The sequence below is a fragment of the Idiotropiscis lumnitzeri genome, chromosome 13, assembly GCF_059441095.1.
Source record: "Idiotropiscis lumnitzeri isolate Australia: NSW breed Sydney's pygmy pipehorse chromosome 13, RoL_Ilum_1.0, whole genome shotgun sequence".
NCBI classification, from domain to species: Eukaryota; Metazoa; Chordata; class Actinopteri; order Syngnathiformes; family Syngnathidae; genus Idiotropiscis; species Idiotropiscis lumnitzeri.
The window spans coordinates 3,569,248-3,592,049 of record NC_142403.1 but is presented as its reverse complement, the minus strand read 5'-3'; the positions used below and the strand labels follow the sequence as shown (position 1 = coordinate 3,592,049).

General features: G+C 39.4%; 1 protein-coding gene across 1 annotated transcript; it reads right to left on the bottom strand.

The window, feature by feature from the left end:
* On the bottom strand, positions 1–22,295 carry znhit6 (zinc finger HIT-type containing 6). Its single transcript, XM_088313419.1, has 10 exons — positions 22,067–22,295; positions 21,684–21,749; positions 17,917–18,023; positions 14,383–14,468; positions 12,531–12,634; positions 9,003–9,071; positions 8,798–8,878; positions 8,641–8,721; positions 2,840–2,964; positions 1–522 (listed from the first exon to the last, which is right to left on the bottom strand). The coding sequence occupies exons 1-10, from the start codon at positions 22,147–22,149 to the stop codon at positions 116–118; spliced, it is 1,209 nt and encodes a 402-aa protein (XP_088169545.1). The 5' UTR covers positions 22,150–22,295; the 3' UTR covers positions 1–115.
* Positions 22,296–22,802: the final 507 nt, after the last annotated feature.

The following is a 22,802-nucleotide window of genomic DNA, read 5'->3' as shown; positions in this document are numbered from 1 at the left end:
TTGGTTTAAAATGACAATTGTTTATTTGTTTTTGTAAAAAAAACAACAAAAAACATGACAGTACATAGGTCAACTTTATACTGATTATAAATTTCAAGTATCTGGAAACTGTCACTCAGTTCTCAGCCGTGCTCACCTCTGCACATTTTCTGGGAGTCGCACTGGCATCAACAGTTGACATATCTTTGTTCATACAATTATCTTTTTCTACCAGCTCATCTTCGCTTTTGGCACCATCACATATCTGAATTAATGTGCTATTTTTACAAATATTTTCTTCCTCATTCACTTCATCCTCACTATCCGCAATCTCCCCTTCTTCTAGTTCTTCCTCTAATTCTCTCTTTTGCCTTTTCTCTTGTTGGGGCAGTGATGCAGGGCTGGACTGCGTTGCTGTGAAGATGTTTTCGCTTGTGGTGAGAGACCAATGCACGGACGGGGAGCATTGGGTGAGGTCCTCACTTGCGTGGTCCACAGCTACGCTCTTTGTTGTATATTCATCGTTGCCTGACACAGGCTCAGCTGAAACAATACAGCCACATTTGTATATCAAACAAACGGAAGATCAAACATTGTTCCTACAATAGAAAGTCAGCTACATTTCTGCCTGAGCACAAATGTTTAGTGTTTCCTATGTAACAACTGAAAATGAGGGACCGTCCATACAGGATGGGGAAGATGACGCTATGGTTTGGCACCTTGCTGGTGCTCAGGATGGGGCAACATGCCAAGCCATGAGTTATGTAATGAAGCAGGGTGGAGAAAGAAAGGCTGGAGAGCAAAAACTAAAATAGTTGAATGCAGTATTCACATAAATTACATGTTTTTATGGAAAAATGTAATGCATTAAAAATAAGGCATGTTTAACACTCCATTACAAATTATGTTTAAATAATAGTTGTCAATCATTTTTGATTTAGCATCTTCAAACCTTTGTAATGTTCGTATTTGCCTTTTATGTTTCCATAAGTAAAAGTATTGGATTGATTTCTGTCAGGCCTGACATCACAGAGGCTCCTTAGCCTCATGCAGCCTTTAATCTTGTCAAGTGAGTGGATTTAGCATTGCTTTATGTATTTCATGACATTAAAACAAATTAAATTATGTTAGGTCCAATATTATATGTATTTATTTATGTGTGCATTTATTTAGTTATGTATTTATTAACTTATGCCGTCAATGCATTAATGAAACGGAATGTTTACAAAGAGCTGCCACAAACCAAGCTATGCAGCAGAATGTGAATGAAGTTGATCATCAAGAAAAAAAATACAGCTGGTGACTTTTCCCTCTTCCTCACGGTAGGTCTTGCTTATGCATTGAACCCAGAAACACCTTGCTCCTGTCTCACAAACGCCTTCTAGTGTTCGCTCAAGTGATGACGTAAGTGCATTGCCGTAGTCATTGATACAACAAATTTGTGATCGTGTGATCCTTTGGGAATCTATAACCAAAACCTGGCAGCAAGACTTATCAGTGTCCTGTACAATGAGCCAACATCTATGTAATACTCTATAATTAGCGATTACTAGACCTACAATTATATCACAAATTGTATGTTGATGTATAGAACATATTTTTATGCATATTAATGAAATTAACAGTGGATTTTAAAATAAATGAACTTTGAAAAATCAAAACATTCTACGAGTTGACTGACGAGAGGGAACGAAGCAGGGCGACTGAATGTTGATATGCGTCCACAAACACTCATGGAAATGACGATTTAGCCAGTGTCTGGAAATAACTATCGTATCCATTACAAGTCGATATAATAATCATCGTGACAGGTCTAAAGCCTATGTACAATTTTGATTTCCCGCTATATCTGCAAAGTTGTTTAAAACTGAGTCAAGTTTTAATTCAGAGCAAAACCAGTGGCAGACGGTCACGCACTCCTAAAAACTAGTTGCTGAACCCCGTGCACCACGTGTCATGTTCAATCAGTCTCAGGATGTCGCTCGGCGTATGGCAGGCCTAACTCCGATGGAAATGCAGTAGTGGGGCTTTCGAGCCTCTCAACCCTTTATCCTCACTTCATACTGTGAGCCACTGTCACAGTATCCGATAGCTTATCACTTCCTGTCCAGCTTTCCAGGCCGTGGCATTTGCAATTATCACAATGGTTCTTTGACTAACATTGCATCAAAATGGTAAGACAGCAAAGCCTTATCATTGAAAACACACATGCATAGACCAGAATAACCTAATTGGTCATTAAGATGGAATGGGCCTGACAGAGTAATAATACGAGAAAGGGCGAGTGTGGTTTATTACCACCAAACAGTCAAGAGACTTGTATGTGTAGAGAAATAAGTCAAATGTGAGCTAAATGTTGAAACATATTTTTTCTGTCGCAATAAGGACATGACTCATAAGACTCCACAGAGAGAGAGAATCCAGGTGACATAAGCACAACGGCTCCTTCCATGTCATTTCACATCACATGAGGTAATTATTGAACGGTAAGCCATTTTTGATCCTCTTTGGCCATGTTTGCTGATGTGGTTCAACTGGAGCTTATGATGTTGTGCAGACCACATTATTTTTGTTGTTAGAGTAGCATGTTGCCATAGTGAAAAATAAGAGGAAGGGGATGTTTACAGTCCCTGTTGGAGAAACCAAGACTATTATATGATCCTGTTGGAATTATTTTGAAACTATTAATTCTCATCTCCACCCAAGCAAGTAGTATAGGTGTCAACAGAAAAATGAAATGAAGCAAAACAACAGAAAATGTTAATGCTTTTAGCATAAAAAGTTAAGTTTTGTAGATGGCAGGATGCGCTGAGAGGACTATAGGAATTAAATTGTATTTTTTAATAAATCAGTTATTTACCTTGTCCTTTCAATGGAAAGTCCTTCCAATGATCCCTCAGTACCACATGGAGTAAAGGATACTCAATCAGTATTTTGTCGCGCAGGTTGTCTCTTAGGCTCTCCTGGAAATCCAATTTGTGGTACCTAATTCAAAGAAAATGTAGACCAATTTTTTAAGGGATGTACAAATTAGTCATACAAGCAATTAGGATGACAGGACATTCAACTTTTCATCTTTTACCATCATTCCTGACATCTTTATAAATGTGTCAGTTAAATTGTTTCTTTATAAAGGTGTAAGTTAAATTGATAAGTATATTTTGAAGGGGACCCAACAACTATATATACTATACTATACAACCTATAATTGAACAAATTAATACTTGCAAGCATATTTCACTCTTCTTGGGGAAATAAAATAAAATAAGCACATGTATTGGGTTTTTATTTTGCATAATCACAATAAAAATGTGGTATGCACCAGAAACAAAAAAATTAAGGAGGAACTTTTTTTAAGCATTGTAAATTAGTATGCAGTATTGTAATATACTTAGATTATGTGTTTTATTATTAAGTGTTGGCATTGAGGGCTGGGGGCAATATGTCATGTTGTGTCTTTGAGAGCTGCTCTGTCCGAGTCACAAGCGCAACACCCCGTGACTGTGAGAGAGCGCCTGGTCAGCGTCAACCGCAGGCATACAAAAACAGTTTCTATTATTAAACATGAGTTTGCTGACCAGTGCGTCCGTAACCCATAGTATACGCTACAATATGTTAGCCTAACAAACAGGCCATCATGACATCAAATGCACCCGGGAGCCTGTGTGTGCTAATACTAGCTTCAAGAAGAATGTCCCTATGATAGAAATGAAATCAGCATCAACCAAAACGTTTTTTTCTTTTTAGATGTTCGTTTATTACTGCTAGTTAAGTTTATTTATATATATATATATATATATATATATATATATATGTAGTGCTGTCAAGTGATTAATTTTTTAACTAATCAATCCCCAAAATTTCCATGATTAATTGCGATTAATAACATTTTTCAACTACTATTTTTTGCGACGCTAGTAACAGATATTTACTTGAATAATATCTTGGAATTGATGCAAAACCACCTAATATGAAGTCCATTTTATTTCAAAGACCGTTCTACTAATTTTCTTTGATCCTTGAATACATAAATGGGGTCATCGATTTACCGGTCGATCTTTGTTCCTACCCTCACCTATGGTCACGAGCTGTGGGTCGTGACCGAAAGAACAAGATCTCGGATACAAGCGGCCGAAATGAGTTTCCTCCGCAGGGTGTTTGGGCTCTCCCTTAGAAATGGGGTGAGAAGCTCGGCCATCCGGGTGGGACTCAGTGTCGAGCCGCCGTTCCTCCACGTAGAGAGGAGCCAGATGAGGTGGCTCGGGCATCTGTTTAGGATGCCTCCTGGACGCCTCCCTGGGGAGGTGTTCCGGGCATGTCCCACCAGCAGGACGCCCAGAGGACGACCCAGGACACGCTGGAGAGACTACGTCTCCCGGCTGGCCTGGGAACGCCTGGGCATCCCTCCGGCAGAGCTGGAAGATGTGGCTGGGGAGCGGGAAGTCTGGGCTTCCCTGCTGAAGCTGCTGCCTCCGCGACCCGACCCCGGATAAGCGGCGGATAATGGATGGATGGATGGATGGATGGATGGATGGATGGATGGATGGGGTCATCTTTCCAGGCATTTTCCTTCGAAACATTTCTCAAAACTGCCCACAAGCGCCACACGCCAGCAGTGTTGGTTTGCAAGGCCCAGTGGTAACTTGAACACAATGTTTTGTTCAGTTAATATGGCACAATATTGGCAAAGTATGCAAATTATTTTTAAGTAAATCAAACTGAGTTATCCGAGTTAAAATATTTAACTGAGTTGAAAAAAAATTGGATTAATCACCTGAGTTAAAGCTTTAATTTTGACAGCCCAAATATATACACACACACACGTGCGCACACGCACACGCGCACACACACACCCCCACAATGCTTCTGGTTGCAACAATGATGAACTGTATTTCCACTTGAGCATGTGTGTCGCAGCCAAGGCTTACAGCCAGTGAAGAGAGTGGGAGACAAGGTCCAACAGAAAAACAAAGCACCAAATAAATAAATATATAAATTAATGACTTGTTCAATATTAAACTATTTGCCAACAATTTTGTCCGACATCATTGTGACTGGTTGACTGATCTCTGAAGCCCGAGTATCCACTTCTGTGTAACAAACTGAAATACATGTTAAAAGTTCTAGTGCAGAGACGATCCTGTTTCTCTGGAAAGGATATTGTCTAAATCAGTAATCCAAGTCATGTGGAGCAGCTCTTGCACCACTAAAGGCTTTGCTTGTTTGGGATGACATGAGTCTTGTCTTGTCTCTAATCCTGTCAAGTATTAGGAATGGGCATACATCACTTGTCTAAATAGTTAACTAGATTCTTGGGAGACAAAGTTTGCTTTTACACACAACATGCTTCAGAAACACTTTACTAGGCTGTCATTACCAAAAGACTGCACTGTACCAAGACTGGCACGATCCCCACAACCTGTCAAAGCCAATACAAAGACAGTTTGTTGAGCTATTGTTTATTTTGCTAAAAGCACAAGACAACTGTGAACCGCCCGAGCAGACGCCCACTCAAGCCAATCAAAGCATTCTTCTATAATGTGACATTTGCAGGTCCAACAACAACCCCACATCCACTTCAACCTAACCCCTCCCCCTCAAAAAAAATGGTGAACCCCACCACACCCGTCCACAACACCCCAACAACCCCAACCAAATGGTAGTTGGTGGCCAAAGACAGGACATCAGCGGTCTGGTCCCAGAATACAGAAGCTGGCTTGAGAGATGTCGAATGTCACCTCTCTGGCAGGGAAGGAGCCCAATATGGTATGTGTGGTTGAGAAGTTCCCAGTAGATATAATTGGACTCCCCTGGACAAATGGCTTGGGCTCTAGTACACATTTTCTTGAGAGGGGTTGGACTCCATCCCACAGAGAGAGGAGCCGAGGGTGGGCTTACTTTCCCCCTGGCCCTGTGCCTATACACTGGGGTTCACCCCACAGATGAGAGCTTACCTCTACCTTCAGCTGGGGGGGATGGGCCCTGCTGGTTGTTTGTGCCTATGCACCAAACAAATCAGAGTACCCACCCTTCTTGGAGTCCTTGGAGTGGGGCTGGAAAGTTGTTCCCCTTTTTAAGAAGGGGGGGGGGGCAGAGAGTGTGTTCTATCTACAGTGGATTCACACTCCTCTTCCTCCCTGGTAAGGTTTATTAAGGGATGCTAGAGAGGGCAGTCCGTCTGGAAGTTGGATCTCAGATTCAGGGGGAGCAGTGTGGTGTTCATCTTGGCTGTGAGAGAGGTGACACGGGAGTGGATTTTCACTCCCTTTCCATCTCACTTCCACAGAGAAAAAAACATTCCATCCCAGTCCTGCACCACAGTTAAAAATAATAAATAAATAAATAATAATCGTGCTCTCGGTAAAAACAACACCCAGCTCCCGTTCAGAATAACTCACGCTCCCATTTTGAGGTCAGCTCCATTAAAAATGGCTACACATCTGACCAAAGTTTATTTATTTCCGACTGGAAAATCCTGCTCCTGCAAATTTTTGTAATCATACACTGTGGCCAATCCCGTGATTAAATGTAAAATTTACTCCCACCCCATGGTATCAATGCGGGATTCCCAAATGAATGTGAACCTCTACTCTTGACTCTCTTCGGGATTTGTAAGAGTGCATGGGAGTTCACCCAAACGGTTTACATGAGCTTTCTGGATTTGGAGAAGGCGTATGACCGTGTGCCCGGCGGATCTTATGGGGGTTACTCTGCGGCGAAGGGGTCCTGGATGCAGAGCTACCAACCTATAGAAAGGTGAGACGTTTTGTCATCTGAGTCATTGGCAGAAGCCGCGCGTTGTCAAACATAGATCGCAATTATCTACAAGGTAATTTTGCTCCTTTACAACCTGTTTGACGATGTGACCCATGATTTTATTAAAAAAAATTTTCATATAGTCAGAACACCACATATCACGGCCGTAACGAGGTCACATTCAGAGATTTACGCAACAACATGCGGCCAATCCATAACAGTCAGTTACTTAGCACCTCGATGGACGCCCTAGTACAGGCTGTTCTATCCCTGGAAGAGTGAAGTCAGAATTTGGTCCGCATTGCTGGTATTAAGTCGGATTCATTTCCAGTGAGGTTTGGACTCCACAAAGGTTGCCCTTTGTCACTGATCAACAATCAACGAAATTGTCGCTGTCTGTGATGCAGTACGCTCTCATATGCTGTGATTGAAAAATTGGCAGGTAAACGGCATCATCTGCCCTATCGGATGATAAAGTCGACCGGGAACGTGTCGGGGGCATCTGGATATCGCATTGAACCTCCATCTTGCATCCCTAAGTATAAACACCATGTAAAAACACAGATCAAAAAAGGGTGGTTGTAAATAATGAAGCTACTACTGTCAACATCCTATTCTTGAACGTTTTAATTTAATGTGATAGAAGAGTTCTGAAGCAAGAATATGGCTCGCAAACAATTTCAATTTTACTGTATGCCTTAGCTACTTCAATCTATTCCTTCTTCAGTATAACCCCGTGCATTTCAAACCCTTTTTGGATTACACATTCTGTTAACCTCCTCAACTATGTCTCAAGCCAAGCATACTCAAGTGCGACACAGCATATGAGAAACTGTTCTTGATCAAACTTCTTTGTGAAACTACACACGCACACATACAAAATGCAAATCATACATCTATTGAATCCAGAAGTGAAAAAGTAACCATGAAGTTTGAGTCAAGTGAGTTGAGCAAGTTTATCCACACACAACAGACTTGTACAAGTGATGGAATGGGCTGACCTTGTCTTAACCCTATGAATCTGTATGAGCATGTGTGTGCAAGTTTGGCAATGTGAATTAGCAAACGCTGCACAGGTGGCTTATATCAAGAAGTCCAGTACACCGTATTTAAGAATTAGCAAGCAATCTTTTCGAGTGGGGAAGTATAAATAAACAACCAAGATAATGTGGTTGTTCATGGGAGCATATATTTTCATAACTGTTCATGTGGCTGTGTTAAAAAATTATCACATTAAAATCCATGTAAAATGGGAGGCAGCACACACCTGACAACATAAACGGTTTTGATGATTACCTGAATGTATTTAGAATTGAGTAGGATTGTTTTTCACTGTTATTGATGTGTCTGACCTGATTTTATTCTTGGCATTATGGGCTTTTACCACATTATAAAATATAATTATGAAAGAACATACATTGGGCCCAATTGCTGTTTTGTAGGAGTATAAAAGAAAATTGTTTTAAATTGAAATCTTGTCATGAGTTATTTTTAAAGGGGATGTCAACCCCAAAATTTTCTTTCCTTTAATATGTTCGAAGTAGCCCCAATGGTCTAAACATGTTTTTCTGAGTGATATTGCGTTTGGGAAATATGATTTAAGCAGCAAATCCATCCATGTTATAGGCGAGCGATTTTGTCTCTTGCTGTCGATTGAAAAGGACATCAAAGTTGATCAGATAATGACCAAACATGGCTCCCCTGTTTTCTGAAGATCAGCCGTGATTGGTCGTTATGTGATCCTTGAGCAACTGTGATGTCCTGGGTAGTGTGGAAACGTATACAAACGTGGACACTTTGCCGTTGTTAAAATGAACACCCTAGGTGGTGAATTAATATGATTGTCAAGAAAATGTTTGACTTGACGAAACACAGTATAGAAAGTCATTATCCAATGTAGCTCACCTGACTGAGTTTGCTTTGTGTCCTTCTGCCTTCATGAAAACATTGACATCCTCGGTTGGGGCATAAACATACCTCTTCAACCTAAAACATTTAGAAATATTAAAACAGTGTCTCGCTAAGATGTAGATTTATAATCATGTAAAAAAAAAAGGCTTACTTCTGGCGTATCATAGGGTCTGACTCTGTTGGGTGTATATAGCGCGTCAAGATCTGTTCTAGAGTTAGCCTGTCACACACCCTGAAATGACAAAAAGGTCTATCGGAGTCACCAATGAAAATAATGACTTAGTCAACTAAGATTGCAGTCTATCTTACACTTACACGTAATTATACTTGCGCTAGAAATTTGCTGTGAGACTTACCTTTTCTGGGGGTATTCAGCACCACTCTGAGGGAACACAATCTTCAAGTGCCACAGAAACATTTTTTCCCTAAATGGAACAAAGTTAAACTATTTTTAGTACATTTTACAATATGGTTGTGATTGAAAGCTCCACAGCCACTTATCTCAGATTTGTCAAATTTCTCAAACCTACTTCAATAAATGTGAGTTTGCTTCACATGTAGGTTTCAGGTATTTCATTTAGAAGATAATTACAGAACATGAGATCATTACTCATCAAGATGATGAAGTTAGCTGTCAAAGCAAGGCATTTTTTTTGTTTCCAGGTTAACCAATGAATAAATATAACTCCACTGTCCAAGACAGATTAGAGTGACTAATGAGGTGTTTTATTATACAGTAAAACTACTGCTATAGTAAATTTTGTGTGTGAGTGTGTGTAATAATCCTGAATTTTGTCACTGACAGCCCCTCATACTATGTCCCTAAAAAGTTAACTAACAAAGACAGCAAATTAACATTCTACTGAATATCTGATCTCATTACAATTTACTTTTTAATGGTGAGTGGACCAGCTATGATATATGTATGTATACATAGAAATTCAGTTAATGTGGATCAAAGATGAAGGAAAATTGCCATATTTCTTAAAGATGTTTGTTCTGCATGAATTTAAAAAATGATCTAGTTTCTACATGGTAACTTTGTAGCAAATCAAACAGCAGCTAATGGTTCGGCATGAATAAACAGGTCTGGGAGGAAATTCTATACGTCTTCAGGAGAGGTAGGTAGTTAAGAGGAATTGAAGCGCTTGTTGGCATTGTTTCTCTTTTACTGCGTCACTGTGTGTCCACATATATCTGTGGAAGTCTTGATGTGTTTCTACAAGCAAGAAAATGAGGGTGGGGCACCAGGTGTGATGCCATTATTCTGTTATTACAGTAAATGGAAACTATGCAATTGACAGGAATGAGGGGGCTTGTCCCGAAATGCATTTAGCATTTCAAGCAAGGTGAAAAGTGCATACCTGTTGTACAAAGTATTTATTTTATTTTGCCTAATTAGCTAGTTAGTGAAAATGATTTACAGAGCAACAGCTAATTTGAATGAATTTGAATGTAAACAAGTCATAAAAAAAATTTAACTGGACCGGTAATGAATGAGCTTTAATCATTAGGACCTTGTTAAATTTAAAACTGTCCAAAGCCATAGAATTTTAGTCTTTAAACAGTAAATATTCTCAGATATTTGTTGTCCTGCGTGAAAGCAGACTTATTAAGTTAATTTAGAAAGAAAATAAAACATTTACAAAAGCTTTTACATTTTTTCTGAGGTGTTGCAGATGGCTCTGAATCTTTATTGATGGTGGTAAATTCTCTGCACTGTCAATTCCAAATACAGGAAGTCTTTAATTTACGAGAGCCGAGAGGCTGTTTGTAAGTTGAGACACCTTTGAGATGGAATGCACTTACCATTGACCAATTCATATCATATCATGGGCACATGCAACATTTTTCATCAGTCCAGCTTTTTGACAATGGCAACCTTCATTTCCATGGGGATTGCCTGTTGTTTTTTTATCATGACAACGGTCATCGTTTGCCTTTTCGAGCACCACCACTATTATTAGCCTTTGTTTTGCCAGTCATGCTAAATTAAGTTCACTTGCATGGAAATGTGTAAATTATCCAAGAACCTGTACGCGCTCACAGAGACAAGTGCCAGAATAAATTGGGCATGTGAGCAAGAGTGCGAGCGCGGGAGAAAGATACACTGTGAGTCAGAGAGAGAGAGAGTGAGACAGACAGAGAGTCGAGGTGTGCGTATGGAGCGGTGCTGCTCGGCATGGTTGTGGCAGAAAGGGGAACTACAATAGAATAATGTTTGGCGGCACGCTTGAAAATATGAGCTGTCAGCATTTGTTCAAATCAAGAAATATAAGATGCGAATTACCTCTGTCCCATGTTTGACTATAGATGCAATTCAAACATTTTTTAAGCCATTCGACATTTAAATTGGCAGACATTGAAATAATTGTTACTTGCAGGCTGAGAGTAAACACACATAACATTATGCAAATACCTTGGTAATAGACAATTAAACCGATATCAAATGCAAAAGGGAGAAATGAGGATGCAAGAGAAATGATTGCTTGTGTTGGACAGGCCAGAGTCTATGTTCTATGCGACCCCACTAGTCTAAACACAACATTCCATCAATATTGCTTTCGTGGAATATGAATTTAGCAGCAAATCCACTCGTTTCTATCCATTTTAGGGAGTGGCTATTTTGCCACGTTCTGTCAAACAAAAATGGCATTTCCTCAGTTTGGTCAAGTGACGTTTACATGCTCAGCTGCGATGATGGCCACCATTTGAGATGCATAAAAACGAGTGGATTTTTTGCTTCATTGATAGTCGACAATGATATTATTCAGAATTGCATTGCTTAGACCAGCGTTGTTTTTGGCAGGCATTTTAGATTTAGGCTTAGTCATTTGGACGAAAATGCTTATTAGTTTTCGTCAGATGTAGATTCCGATTTGTGATAGTTTTGGTCTAGTTTTAGTCGACAAAAACTCAAAAAGATTTTAGACGATTTTAGTCGACGGAAATGAGAAAAAAAGTTTTTGTGCAGTTTTTGTAAATTATCAGCACGAAGTAGTCTTGCGAGTGTCAGTCGCCATGGTCCGTCAAAGGAACGCATGTCAGTGTGTGCGAGCCGAGACGAATGAACGCAGACGTGTTTGTGCGACACCAATAAGTGTGACGGTGCGTGTGCGGCGCATGCGCCCTGCGTGCTGTCCCGTTGGTGGGCGGGCCCAAACGAAAGATAGGTTGCACTTCATTGCAATGTTTCGAAAGACAGATTACATGTAGGGATGTCATAAATTTTAAGCGTATCTAACTCAAGGATACTTTGACATGGTCACAACGGCCAGGAATCGAGCCAACAACCTATAGGTTGTGAGAGGACCACACTACCACTGAGCCACACCGCCGCCCTATAGTGTTTTATTTAAACCATATTCACACCAAAGCACTTTACCAAGCCACAGATTCTCTTCGGAAAACATACCAATGCGCTAGCAGCAATAAATCATCAACCTTTAGTTTAAAATAACTTACTTTAACCTCCAGGATCCCTTGACGTACACTGTTGAACAGCAGAACCCAACCATCCATCCAACTATTTTCTGAACCACTTATCCTCTTGGACCAATTTCAAATCGGAGCAGTGGTATTTGCCGTGACCAGCAACTCTTCTGCTTGCGTTATTTTGACGTGAATGGCCCTAATTGGTCAATTGGCCTGGCGTGATTTGGATACCTAACTGTGATTACAGTACATTGGCTATGAATTGGTTATTTTAGCGTGATGTGGAGGCTGCCATGTTACGATTCAACTGGCTTTCACATTAATTGGCTCCCGATTCCAGCTGTGCTATGTCAGTCCAGTACGGTAAGTACTTCACCAGGGAAGTCATATTATATTCATATTCCTCTGTTAGTAAAGAATGTTATCTTTCAACATGATCGCCTTCTTACCTAACACTGAAGATGGTGGAGTTTTCCTTACTCTTGGTGAAGGTGCTGGGGAGGGTTCTCAATGTGATATTCATCTTTCTGGCATTTACCATCAACTTCTTTGCCTGAACAACAACAGTATGTATTAGAGAATAATATACACAATATAAATTAGAGATGTGGTCAACACTACAGGGGAAAAACTCAAAAGTATTAGAATGCATGTGGTTATCGTAGCCAATGACGTTAAAAACACAGCAGACAGAAAACCACTGCTCGATAGGATAGGATAGGATTAACAGGACGTACGAGAAAGCCATGAGATTTTGTTAGGACCAAATGTTGGCTGACATTTCTGTTCCGTGGAAAAGACCGCGTGGGTGGAGGTAGCCTTCTTAGACAAATATGTCTAAATACCAAACATCTGTTCTGCATCAATAAACCTGACTGTTAAACTTTCAGTGCCTTGATGGTATAAAAGGTCAAAAGACTTAACTTTCCTGTGCTCATTTAACTTTCATGGCTTCAGATTGGCAGGCAATGAAAGATGCTAAAATAGTCGTATTAAAAAGGTGGGGCAAGGCAAGCCCATTACAGATTACTGCATTTCCAATGGCCTGGAAGCTAAATCCAAAATCACTTCATGTGCCGAGCCTTTTTCTGCCTCTCTCTCACTCTCAGAAGACAAATAAGATTCATTATATTGACTGATTGACAACTGTACTTTAAACATGTAAAGCACAGAAATGTGCTATATAAATAAAGCTGCCTTGTCCTTGCCTTGCCAAGGCACAAAGTATTGATTAATCTGAGACTCAACACATCACTAGTACGGACATGGTTACCTTAAAAGGAGGACATGATCCAAGATGACCCATTTTTCCCTAAGAAGCTCATTTTCTATATTTTTTGATCAGGAAACTAAAATTAGTTATTTTCTGTTTTTTATCTAGTCATTTTGGAGAAATTAAGAAATGCGTGACGACTTGAAAAACGCCTACTTTTAGTGATGAATATGGCCGCGCCCCCCGCCGCTCTCCCCATGGTACTGCAATAGTCACTAAAGGGACCGATATCCATCTCTCCATTGGAAATCATTGTACTTTCTTTGCATCGAACATTCAAAAACGGTGATCAATTGGCACTATAATTAATGTAGACATCGTTACCAATGACCACTTCAACATATCAAAAGGATTAACCTCTACGTGGCTGATTTAGATGAGAGGAACAGTGGATGCGAACAGAGGTACATAGATGAGACTGAGAGGAGGGCACACTCGCGTACTGCTTCCTTGCTGATCACGGTTAGGGCGTCCGGCATAAAAGCACCAGTCAGGATATTTACAGAGACTGAAGTGGGAATGAGTAGACGTGCACATTTATTTGGATGAGGACTGGCCCCAGTTTTTCAACCTACAACATGCCGTTCAATTTGAAACGTAACAGCTGAAATTATGTGTCCAATACGGCCACATTTGGCTATGAACTTTTTTTTTCTCCTTTTGATTTTACAGCCTTGAGCTAATTGTTGCTATTAGCCAGGCCGTTATCCTACTGTTCGCTGGAGATGGAAGGGGGGGTGGTTGTAAAAGTTCCATGCCCGCCTGCTGGCCGCTGTGAGCCGTCGCATGCCTCCTGTGAGTTGACACGACTTTAGCGTAGCTAAATGTCCGAAATATAACCAGTCGGGATTTGTGTACGCATTCTGGCTCCTGTCCGTCAAAATAGGGTCACCCTAGTTCACACAGTGTAAAAATTCTGCTTTCCGTTTTTATTTCAAGTGGAACTGTGAAGTGTACTCTTCACCTTTTAAACATGCTTCCTGAAATTTAGTTCAATAGATAATGCTCCAAAAAACAAAAAGTCTTACTTTGAACGAAGCATGACGAACACGAACGAGATTGTCTCTCTGGGCACCCCCAGCAAATCTTCCTGTATCCTCCAGAAACCTGTAGTCTACAGATGAGAATAGAAGAGTAAAAATCTACTTAGTTAATGGAAAGCAATTTGTTCAGACAAATAATACAAAATCTCATCTAATTGACATTGACAATAATGGAGTACCACAAGGGTCCCTTCTTGGACTAAAACAGTTTGTTTTGTACATTAATGACATTGTTTGATTCAGGATATATAATATACAGGAAAAAAACTAAGTGTAAAATTATGAACATGCACATATGGCAGTGTTTACACTAGGGATAGACCAATCATCGCCCGATTAGCTGCACCAATATCAGGCATTTTGTTTTTGTTTGAAATTAAAACAAACAAAAATAAGTGAAAAGTTTAACGTTTCAATTATTAAGAAATTTTGGAAAACTATTTACTGTAGAAAACTATAGGGAGCTAGCTATTTATATGTTCAAGTTTCCATTTTACTTAGTGAGCCATACAGACGACCATGGGAGCTTTGCGAACCTTTTGTTGAAATGAAAGATTTTTCGTCTGATATTATAAAAAATAAATAAATGAATAAACTTCCAACATTTTGCGTGTCTGAAAAGTTGTTCAATAAACATGCTAAAAGACATTTCAATAAAGAGTTACAATTTGTATTTATCTTAATTTTACAATGTTGTTTTTCTCTCAGATTTACAGAAAATGAATTTCGGCCATCAGCCTCCTTGACTGCTAATATTGGTCATCGGCTGAGAAACAAATAACAAATGTATCTAGGATACACTATTAAAGGTGCCTCCATTCCCGTTCCTTGAGGTCCACTGTCCTGCCTGTTTTTCATTTTCCCTTCCTAAACACACCTGATTCAAATGATTCTCGGCCTCCCTGCCCTCACACGCATCTGGATTAAGGACTTTCTGACCAACGGACCCCAGACTGTGATGCTCGGCCCCTACACGTCCTCCACCCGCACGCTGAGCACCGGTTCCCTTCAAGGATGCGTGCTGAGCCCTCTCCTATACGCCCTCTACACCGACGACTGCAGCCCGGCCCACGGTAACAACACCATCGTCAAGTTTGCTGACGACACGACAGTGGTCGGTCTGATCTCGGAAGGTGACGAGACAGCCTACAGAGAGGAGGTCCAGAGACTGACGGCTTGGTGCGAGGACAACAGACTGCAACTCAACATTGCAAAAACAAAGGAGATCGTCATCGACTTCAGGAGGAACAAGACGGTGCCGCCCCCCCTCTGCATCGAAGGCGTGTGTGTGGAGAGGGTCCACACGTTCAAGTTCCTGGGAGTACAGATCTCCGATGACCTTTCTTGGACACACAACACCACAGCAGTGGTAAAGAAGGTCCACCAGCGTCTGCACTTCCTGAGAGTCCTCAGGAAATTCAACCTGGACAGGAAGCTGCTGCTGGCCTTCTACCACTCGTCCATCGAGAGCCTGCTGACGTACTGTGTCTCCACCTGGTACAGCGGCTGCACTGAGGCGGACAGAGTGAAGCTCCAGAGGACAGTCAAAACAGCGCAAAGGATTATTGGCTGCCCTCTCCCCTCACTGTCGGACATCTACACCGCCCGGTGCCTCAGAAGGGCTCTCAACATCGTCAAAGACAATACCCACCCAAACTCACACCTGTTCGACCTGATGCCCTCTGGCAGGCGCTACAAGTGCATCAAATCAAGGACCAATCGACTGAGAAACAGTTTCTTTCCAAGAGCCATCTCCATTCTAAACTCTCACACACACACACACACACACAACCACCCTTACCTTGCAGAACAGCAACGTGATGTGTTTTTATATATCCTATTCAGTATTATTTTCCATTGCACTAACTATTCTCTTATTTATCTAATTTATATATTTATCTGAATTATTGTTGTATTGCACTGGAGAGGGGAGCTCTCTAATCTCGTTGCACACTTGAGTACAATGACAATAAAGGGATTTCTGATTCTGATTCATATCAGGATCGTTAACCAGCTTCTCAAGAGCTTGCTTATTATCTGATCATTTGAATCAGATGTGTTGCAGCAAGGAGAGACGGAAAACGGGCAGGACAGTGGACCGCGAGGACCAGGATTGAAAACCACCGCACCATTGTACACAGCGCATATTGCAGTGACTACACAATTGTACACGTATGCATTGCAATATGCAGATGAGGTGGTCGTCAGGCATAAATTGTGACCATGTCAATGTTTCTTTCAGCAAGATATTGAACTTAATTAAAGCCAGGGACACACACGAGGATTTTTCAAATCTCAAAAGATTTTTTTTTTAATCTTTGGCACACCACACACACAAAAGATAAAAAATTCATCCATTTAACAGTTTTGGTGGTATTGTGTGCAGGGTACCCAGGTGAAAACGGAAAAAGTAGTAAAGTAACCTGCAACAAAGGTTAAGGATGATTTTGAAGATTAGGGTGAATTTAATTTAATTTAAATATAAATGCTAAAAGTGAAAATAAATTGAATGAGAAATGTAAATATTTTCGAAAAAATGGGTCAGAATATAATGTTTTTTTTGTCTCTGCTACTCTTAATTCTGCTTTTCCTTTTATGTAAAGAAACAATTACATAAAACAAACACATCACACATGCCAAAAGACATGAGTGAATATAACCGATAGTTAACGGACTGAGAATGATTGTTTTTGTTTGTTTAAAAGACAGTGTGGAGAATGTTTTGATTTGATGCTATTTTATGTTCATTTTAAAAACCCACTATAATTTCAATATTATGCAAAAATAGGTCTCGCCTCCATTTTTCTGTTACGGATACCTGATCACAGATTTGCTGGCTCAATGATTACAGCATCTGTAACAAATGTAATGCATTTACTTCCTCACTTGAGGGAATAATATAAGATGTTTGTGGTGCCATTTTGCTTGCACCTCTGCTGAAGAAATTGGTGGTAGGCTTGTGAAGTAAGGCCTCTCTGAGGCGCCATGGCGCATGTGCTTCAAAATGCAAATTTTTTTAATTTAGGTCATCGTATTCTATTAGTCTACACCACTTGATGGCACTAAATTCTACACACTGTCCCTTTAAATACACTGTCATGTTCAGTTCTATAAAAAATCATACTGTAGCTATGTAAAGTCTTCCGCACTTATCACAGTCTTTTTCCTCTTTTTTAGTTCATGGACAAAATATTCATACATACATCAAAACCAAAAGTCATGTAGAGGTGCGTGCGCCAGATTTAGCAGAAAGCATCTATCATTATATTTCCCTCATTGCTGACAAGGGAATGCTGTAGTTTCTTTATTTCCTCGAAGGAAAATGTTCGCAGCGATCTGGATGTCTTCGTTCATTCACTTTATTTAACTTCACTTACTGTAATTTTTAGGAAAAAAATACTATATTGGAATGCATATCAGTATGGGGATATAAAATTAACTGTAATGCAACATACATTTTGTTCCATATCATGCACCTCAAATATACTGTAAGAATATTGGGAATAAGGAGATGCTTACCACTGAGTAGAGTCATTTCGTCAAATTGGGAGAGTTTCAGGAAGGCGGTTTTGTTCCTAACACCACTGCATCTTGATTCTTCCTTGTGTTTCTTCACACAAAACAAACTTCAAGATACAAAGATAAAATCAGTTCCACACTTTCATGATTAGAAAGAATATCTAAAATTTACGATTTATGAAAAATACAAACAAATCAGGTAAACTATCAGCATCTCACAGCAGACTATTTTCAATCTGAGAGGTGACACAATTTTCAAATGTTTTGTATTGCTTACAGAACAAAAATGATGATTGTTCAAAGATGCATGTATTGGAGCTTGGTAAAACAAAATCTGATTAATTAAAAAAAATAAAAAACAATCCTGTGCTTTACAAGCACCAGTTTCACAGATGAGAGACAGGTATTTGGCCCGAGTCAGAAGAACACGGAATTTATATATATAAAAAAAAAAAAAAAAAAAAAAACCTAAGCAAAAGAAACGCTGACTGATGCCTTCAACTAAAGGCCTTTATGAAAGAAGCTTAAGGACAACGTCTGGTGCCCAACAATTTCAGGCATGACTTTCAATATAACAGCAGATTTTTTAGGATTAGGTGATAAATGATTCAACATTGACAGAAGTCAAGGAATAGACCACAGAATGTTGCCACTAGCAGTGGCATGTTATTGCAGGCTGTGAATCAAAAGAAATAGAACCAACAACTACATGGCTCTCTCCCGCTCTAGAATATTGTGTTAACGAAGCGTCAGAGGTATTTTTACGACACATATTACATAACTGACAACTGAAACTATGTGTCTTTGCTTTTTTTCTTACTGATTTATGTTCACTTTCAATCTTGAGATACAATTCTGGGTTCTTGTCCTGAGTAGGGTGGCAGGTGAGCTTAAGCTGTTCCCAACAGACTTTCGACAGAGGTGGTGAACACCCTTGACTGGTTGCCAGCCAATCGCATACAATAAGATATTATTTCTATTATTCTATGCTTTGAAAGATATGTTTGCTTAACTGCAAGAAATATGAAGGACCCTTCTCACGCTCTCTTCCAAGCTTTCCAAAGGCTGCCATCTGGTTGTAGTTGATGGTGTCCGGCAAGGCTGGACGATTAATGGAAATCAAATTGTGATTTTGATGTTCGACCACTCTATCTTTAAAATGTTATATTGGAATTAAAAAGCTGAAAGAGTTTAAAGAAAACCTTTTACTGTAGAACCAATCACAAAGCTAGAATTACATGCACTGCATATTTAAATACAAAACATGCTTCGTTTTTAAAACATCGCTGGTGTTAACACTCAAGTCAAAAGCGAGCGACAAGCGAGCGGGACGTTAGCATCGACTTTGTAGTGATATGTATTCCTTCAAATAATGAATATTTACATGCAATCGCTGTGGAAACACATACACACAGGTAACCTGACACGATTAAAAGGCAACATTTATCCCCCAATCTTTGAAAAACAAGTTATATCAATAGAGCCCAATCACAACTTTCTCTTATCACATGTTAAGTGTGTACTTCATGGATGCACTGGACAATATTAGAATAGAATAGAATAGAAATCCCTTTATTGTCCCCAAGAGGCCAACATGGGCAGAAACAGTTTTGTTTATGTAAATTGCAATTACTTTATTAGATTCTTATTTTACCAAGCTACTAATTTATTTTGTAGTTGTCCATTCTAGTTATATTTTAAGTTGAGTTTAAGAAATTTTCTTTTCCTCAAAATTAAAGGATAGAAATATCCAATATTATTTATTTTTTTGGTCATACAACACAAATTTCCACGACAAAGCACAGAATACAATCCCAGAGGAACCCAGGTGAGCCCAGTTTGTCCAAAGACTAGTGAACATAAAAAAAGATAAAATAAATATGACGACGGCGTGAATTTCACGTCATTTACAAGGTCATTTCGTAGTTGTACTTTTGACCAAAATAAATACAGTGTTCAAGGATTAATTGTTCAACGTGCAGGGATGAATGGGCATGAGACTTGTTGATAGTTTTGAGTAGTTGCGCTTTAGTAGTTGAATAAATAGTAAGGCTTGAAATGAATTAATAATCACTCTATAAACCATGATTTCAATCTCAATCAAAATATTTATGAATATTATTTTTTCCCGAATTGTCGAGCCCTAGTGTACGGCCTCGAGGACACAGTGGCAGATGTTCCACAGGCTGTTCTCCTGCTGAAATTTTAGTACTATGACCTCTAATACATTTTAATATATTACGTTAGTTGTTGTAAAATGTGTGTCAATAACTGTGTTGTTCTATCCTACCTTAATTGCTTTGCCGGGATAAATAAAGTTTTCTGAATATGAATGTCGTGCACCTTAGATCAGGAAAATATTTAAATCCAAATGGAGAATCGTTTCTGCCAAATGTGAGGTTAAGTTGGTCGACTTACATACACATTTCTTTTGGAGTCAACAGTTTGCCAGATCCTTTTTTATGTTACTCTGACCCGCTTTGATTGCTCATATTTTCAGTCGGCTCCAAATCGAATTTTAATGAATTTTATCAACTACAAAAGCCACCAAAAAAAAAAATCAGCGATATATTTGTTCCTTATGATGTACATTAACAATTTATCAAGTGTTAGATCATTCTCAACCCCTTTTTTTTAATGCAAGGCACGAGGGGGGTTAACAAAAACTGATTTAAATTGGAAAATGTGTTGTGATTTAAGATAAGAGTGCAATGAATGGAAGTGAATCGAATTGTTCTCAAATTGAACCATACCATAACACATCAAATCGTAATCTGACCGAATCAAATAGTTCCATGACAAAATTGCATTGTCCTTGAATTGTATTGCACCTAATGGATCGCAATATGTACCAAATCATCTAATTGGACAGACGCACATCCCAGCATGATGGCACCCATTATAAAAAAGGCTGTACAGCAATAATGATTAATAAAATCGTAAATGTTGCCTTACATGCTGTTTTTCACTACATTATGTTGCACTTGTAAATTACATTACGCCATTATCTGTATCTTCTCCTCACAAGAATCGCAGTAGGGTGCTGGAGCCTATCCCAGCTGTCTTCGGGCAGTCGGCAGGGGACACCCTGGACTGATTGCCAGCCAATCGCAGGGCACACATAGACGAACAACCATTCGCGCTCACACTCATACCTAGGGGCAATTTAGTGTCCAATCAACCTGCCATGCATGTTTTTGGAATGTGGGAGGAAAACCGGAGTGCCCGGAGGAAACCCACGCACGCACGGGGAGAACATGCAAACTCCACACAGGATGGCCGGAGCGGGAATCAAACCCACGACCTCTGCACTGTGAGGCCATCGTGCTAACCAGTCGCCCACCGTGCCGCCTGCTTTCAGATTATTTTCTGTTGAAATTTTTAATGTATTAATTCATTTTCATTTTCAAATTGTGATTTTTGTCATGTTGTGAGATACTTATTGTTTCACATAGTGACTGTAATTAGTTAGTTATACAGTAATATACAATTTAAAAAATTGAACACTGATTTGTTTCTGTGTTTAGCAAGCTTTCTATAGATATCATTCTTTTGAAAATGGGATAAAAAAATAATTAAAACTTGGATTCAATAAAAACAAAAATAAGGTCACACCGAAAATCTCGACTTTGAATTATGACCTTGGCCAGAAATTGGTGCATTTTCACCGCTCTTTAAAGAGTCAGAACTTTAACATTTGTCAGAGGAAAACAATACATATATCACCGAAATCGTAAATAAAAGAGCTGTTTGATCAATGTTCTTACCTGCATGAATGTGTAAGACAGGCAGGGCACTTGTACTTGGCCTCCCCAAAGCCACACACACAACAGCTGTTGGTTAAAAGACTCGAATTAAATCATTCATACAACAATGTAAAAGCAATTTACATGAAATATAATCGTATTTAGAATTGAGAAATCGGGGGGAACTAAATACGAGGCGACGGTGTTTCTTGTCGGTGTCACCGGAAGAAGCGGCTCCAGTAAGCAAACGTGCTACTGAGATAGCCTAACAACTTTAAACTCGTTCGGTTTTGATCTCAATGTGCTGTTATTAGTACTCGGGGTTAAAAGCGTTCGTTGCAAAAGCAATAAACCAGCCATTACGAAATAAAATAGAAGTTCGTTCTTAGTTTGAATTCACTTACTTGGACAGAGAAATCTTTCTTTTCGTCGCCCTCATTTCTTCGCCTTGACTATTACTGTCCGTTGGAGTCTCCTCAAATGACATTCTATGTATCGATGGAGAAACTCCGCGATACGTTTCAAGATGAGTCGCCACTTTAGGAAAGGATCGCAGCAAAACCTCTTCCGCCGGTCACCATGCGTATATGCAGCGTGCTTGTTGTGGTTGTTGTGGAGCCAGATCCGGTTTAAAGTCGCTCTTTGGCGCCTCCTAGTGTCTTCATTGATGTAAATACAGACTAGTTGCAACAAAAAAACACAACAAAAAAAACAGCGCAATATTGGATTGAAATTCGATAATTCGCTTTCCATTTAGTCGGATTTAGGTGTACTTGGTGGTTTAATTAATTAGGTGTGCCTGTACTTGTGTTCTTGTTAATTTTACATTTTCTTTTAATGTTGAATAAAGTTGGTCTTTATTAAGAGAAGTTAAGCATTGTTTGATTTTTCCCATACAAATTTAAAAATTGTTGTCCAAATTCAAATTGGACTCCATCTTGGGAAATTATATATATATATATATGTATAAAGGTAAAGTAAATTAGAAAAAACAAGTGAAAATGTATGAAAAATTACATGACGTTATAGTGAGAACCTATTTGAATCAGAAAATCAGTCTTGATTTAAAATATTTCAGTGCCTAGAATGGAATTGAATAGTTCCACTTTAAAAAGTAACATCCTTAAATTTTATTGCACT

Bases quoted from the DNA above. Each gene is read 5' to 3' on its own strand.
- znhit6 (XM_088313419.1), bottom strand. From the start codon at position 22,149: ATGTCATTTGAGGAGACTCCAACGGACAGTAATAGTCAAGGCGAAGAA. The intron at 21,750-22,066 runs GTAAGTGAATTC...TTTAACCAACAG, and splicing joins AGAAAGATTTCTCTGTCCAA to CTGTTGTGTGTGTGGCTTTG. The intron at 18,024-21,683 runs GTAAGAACATTG...TGTATCTTGAAG, and splicing joins TGTCTTACACATTCATGCAG to TTTGTTTTGTGTGAAGAAAC.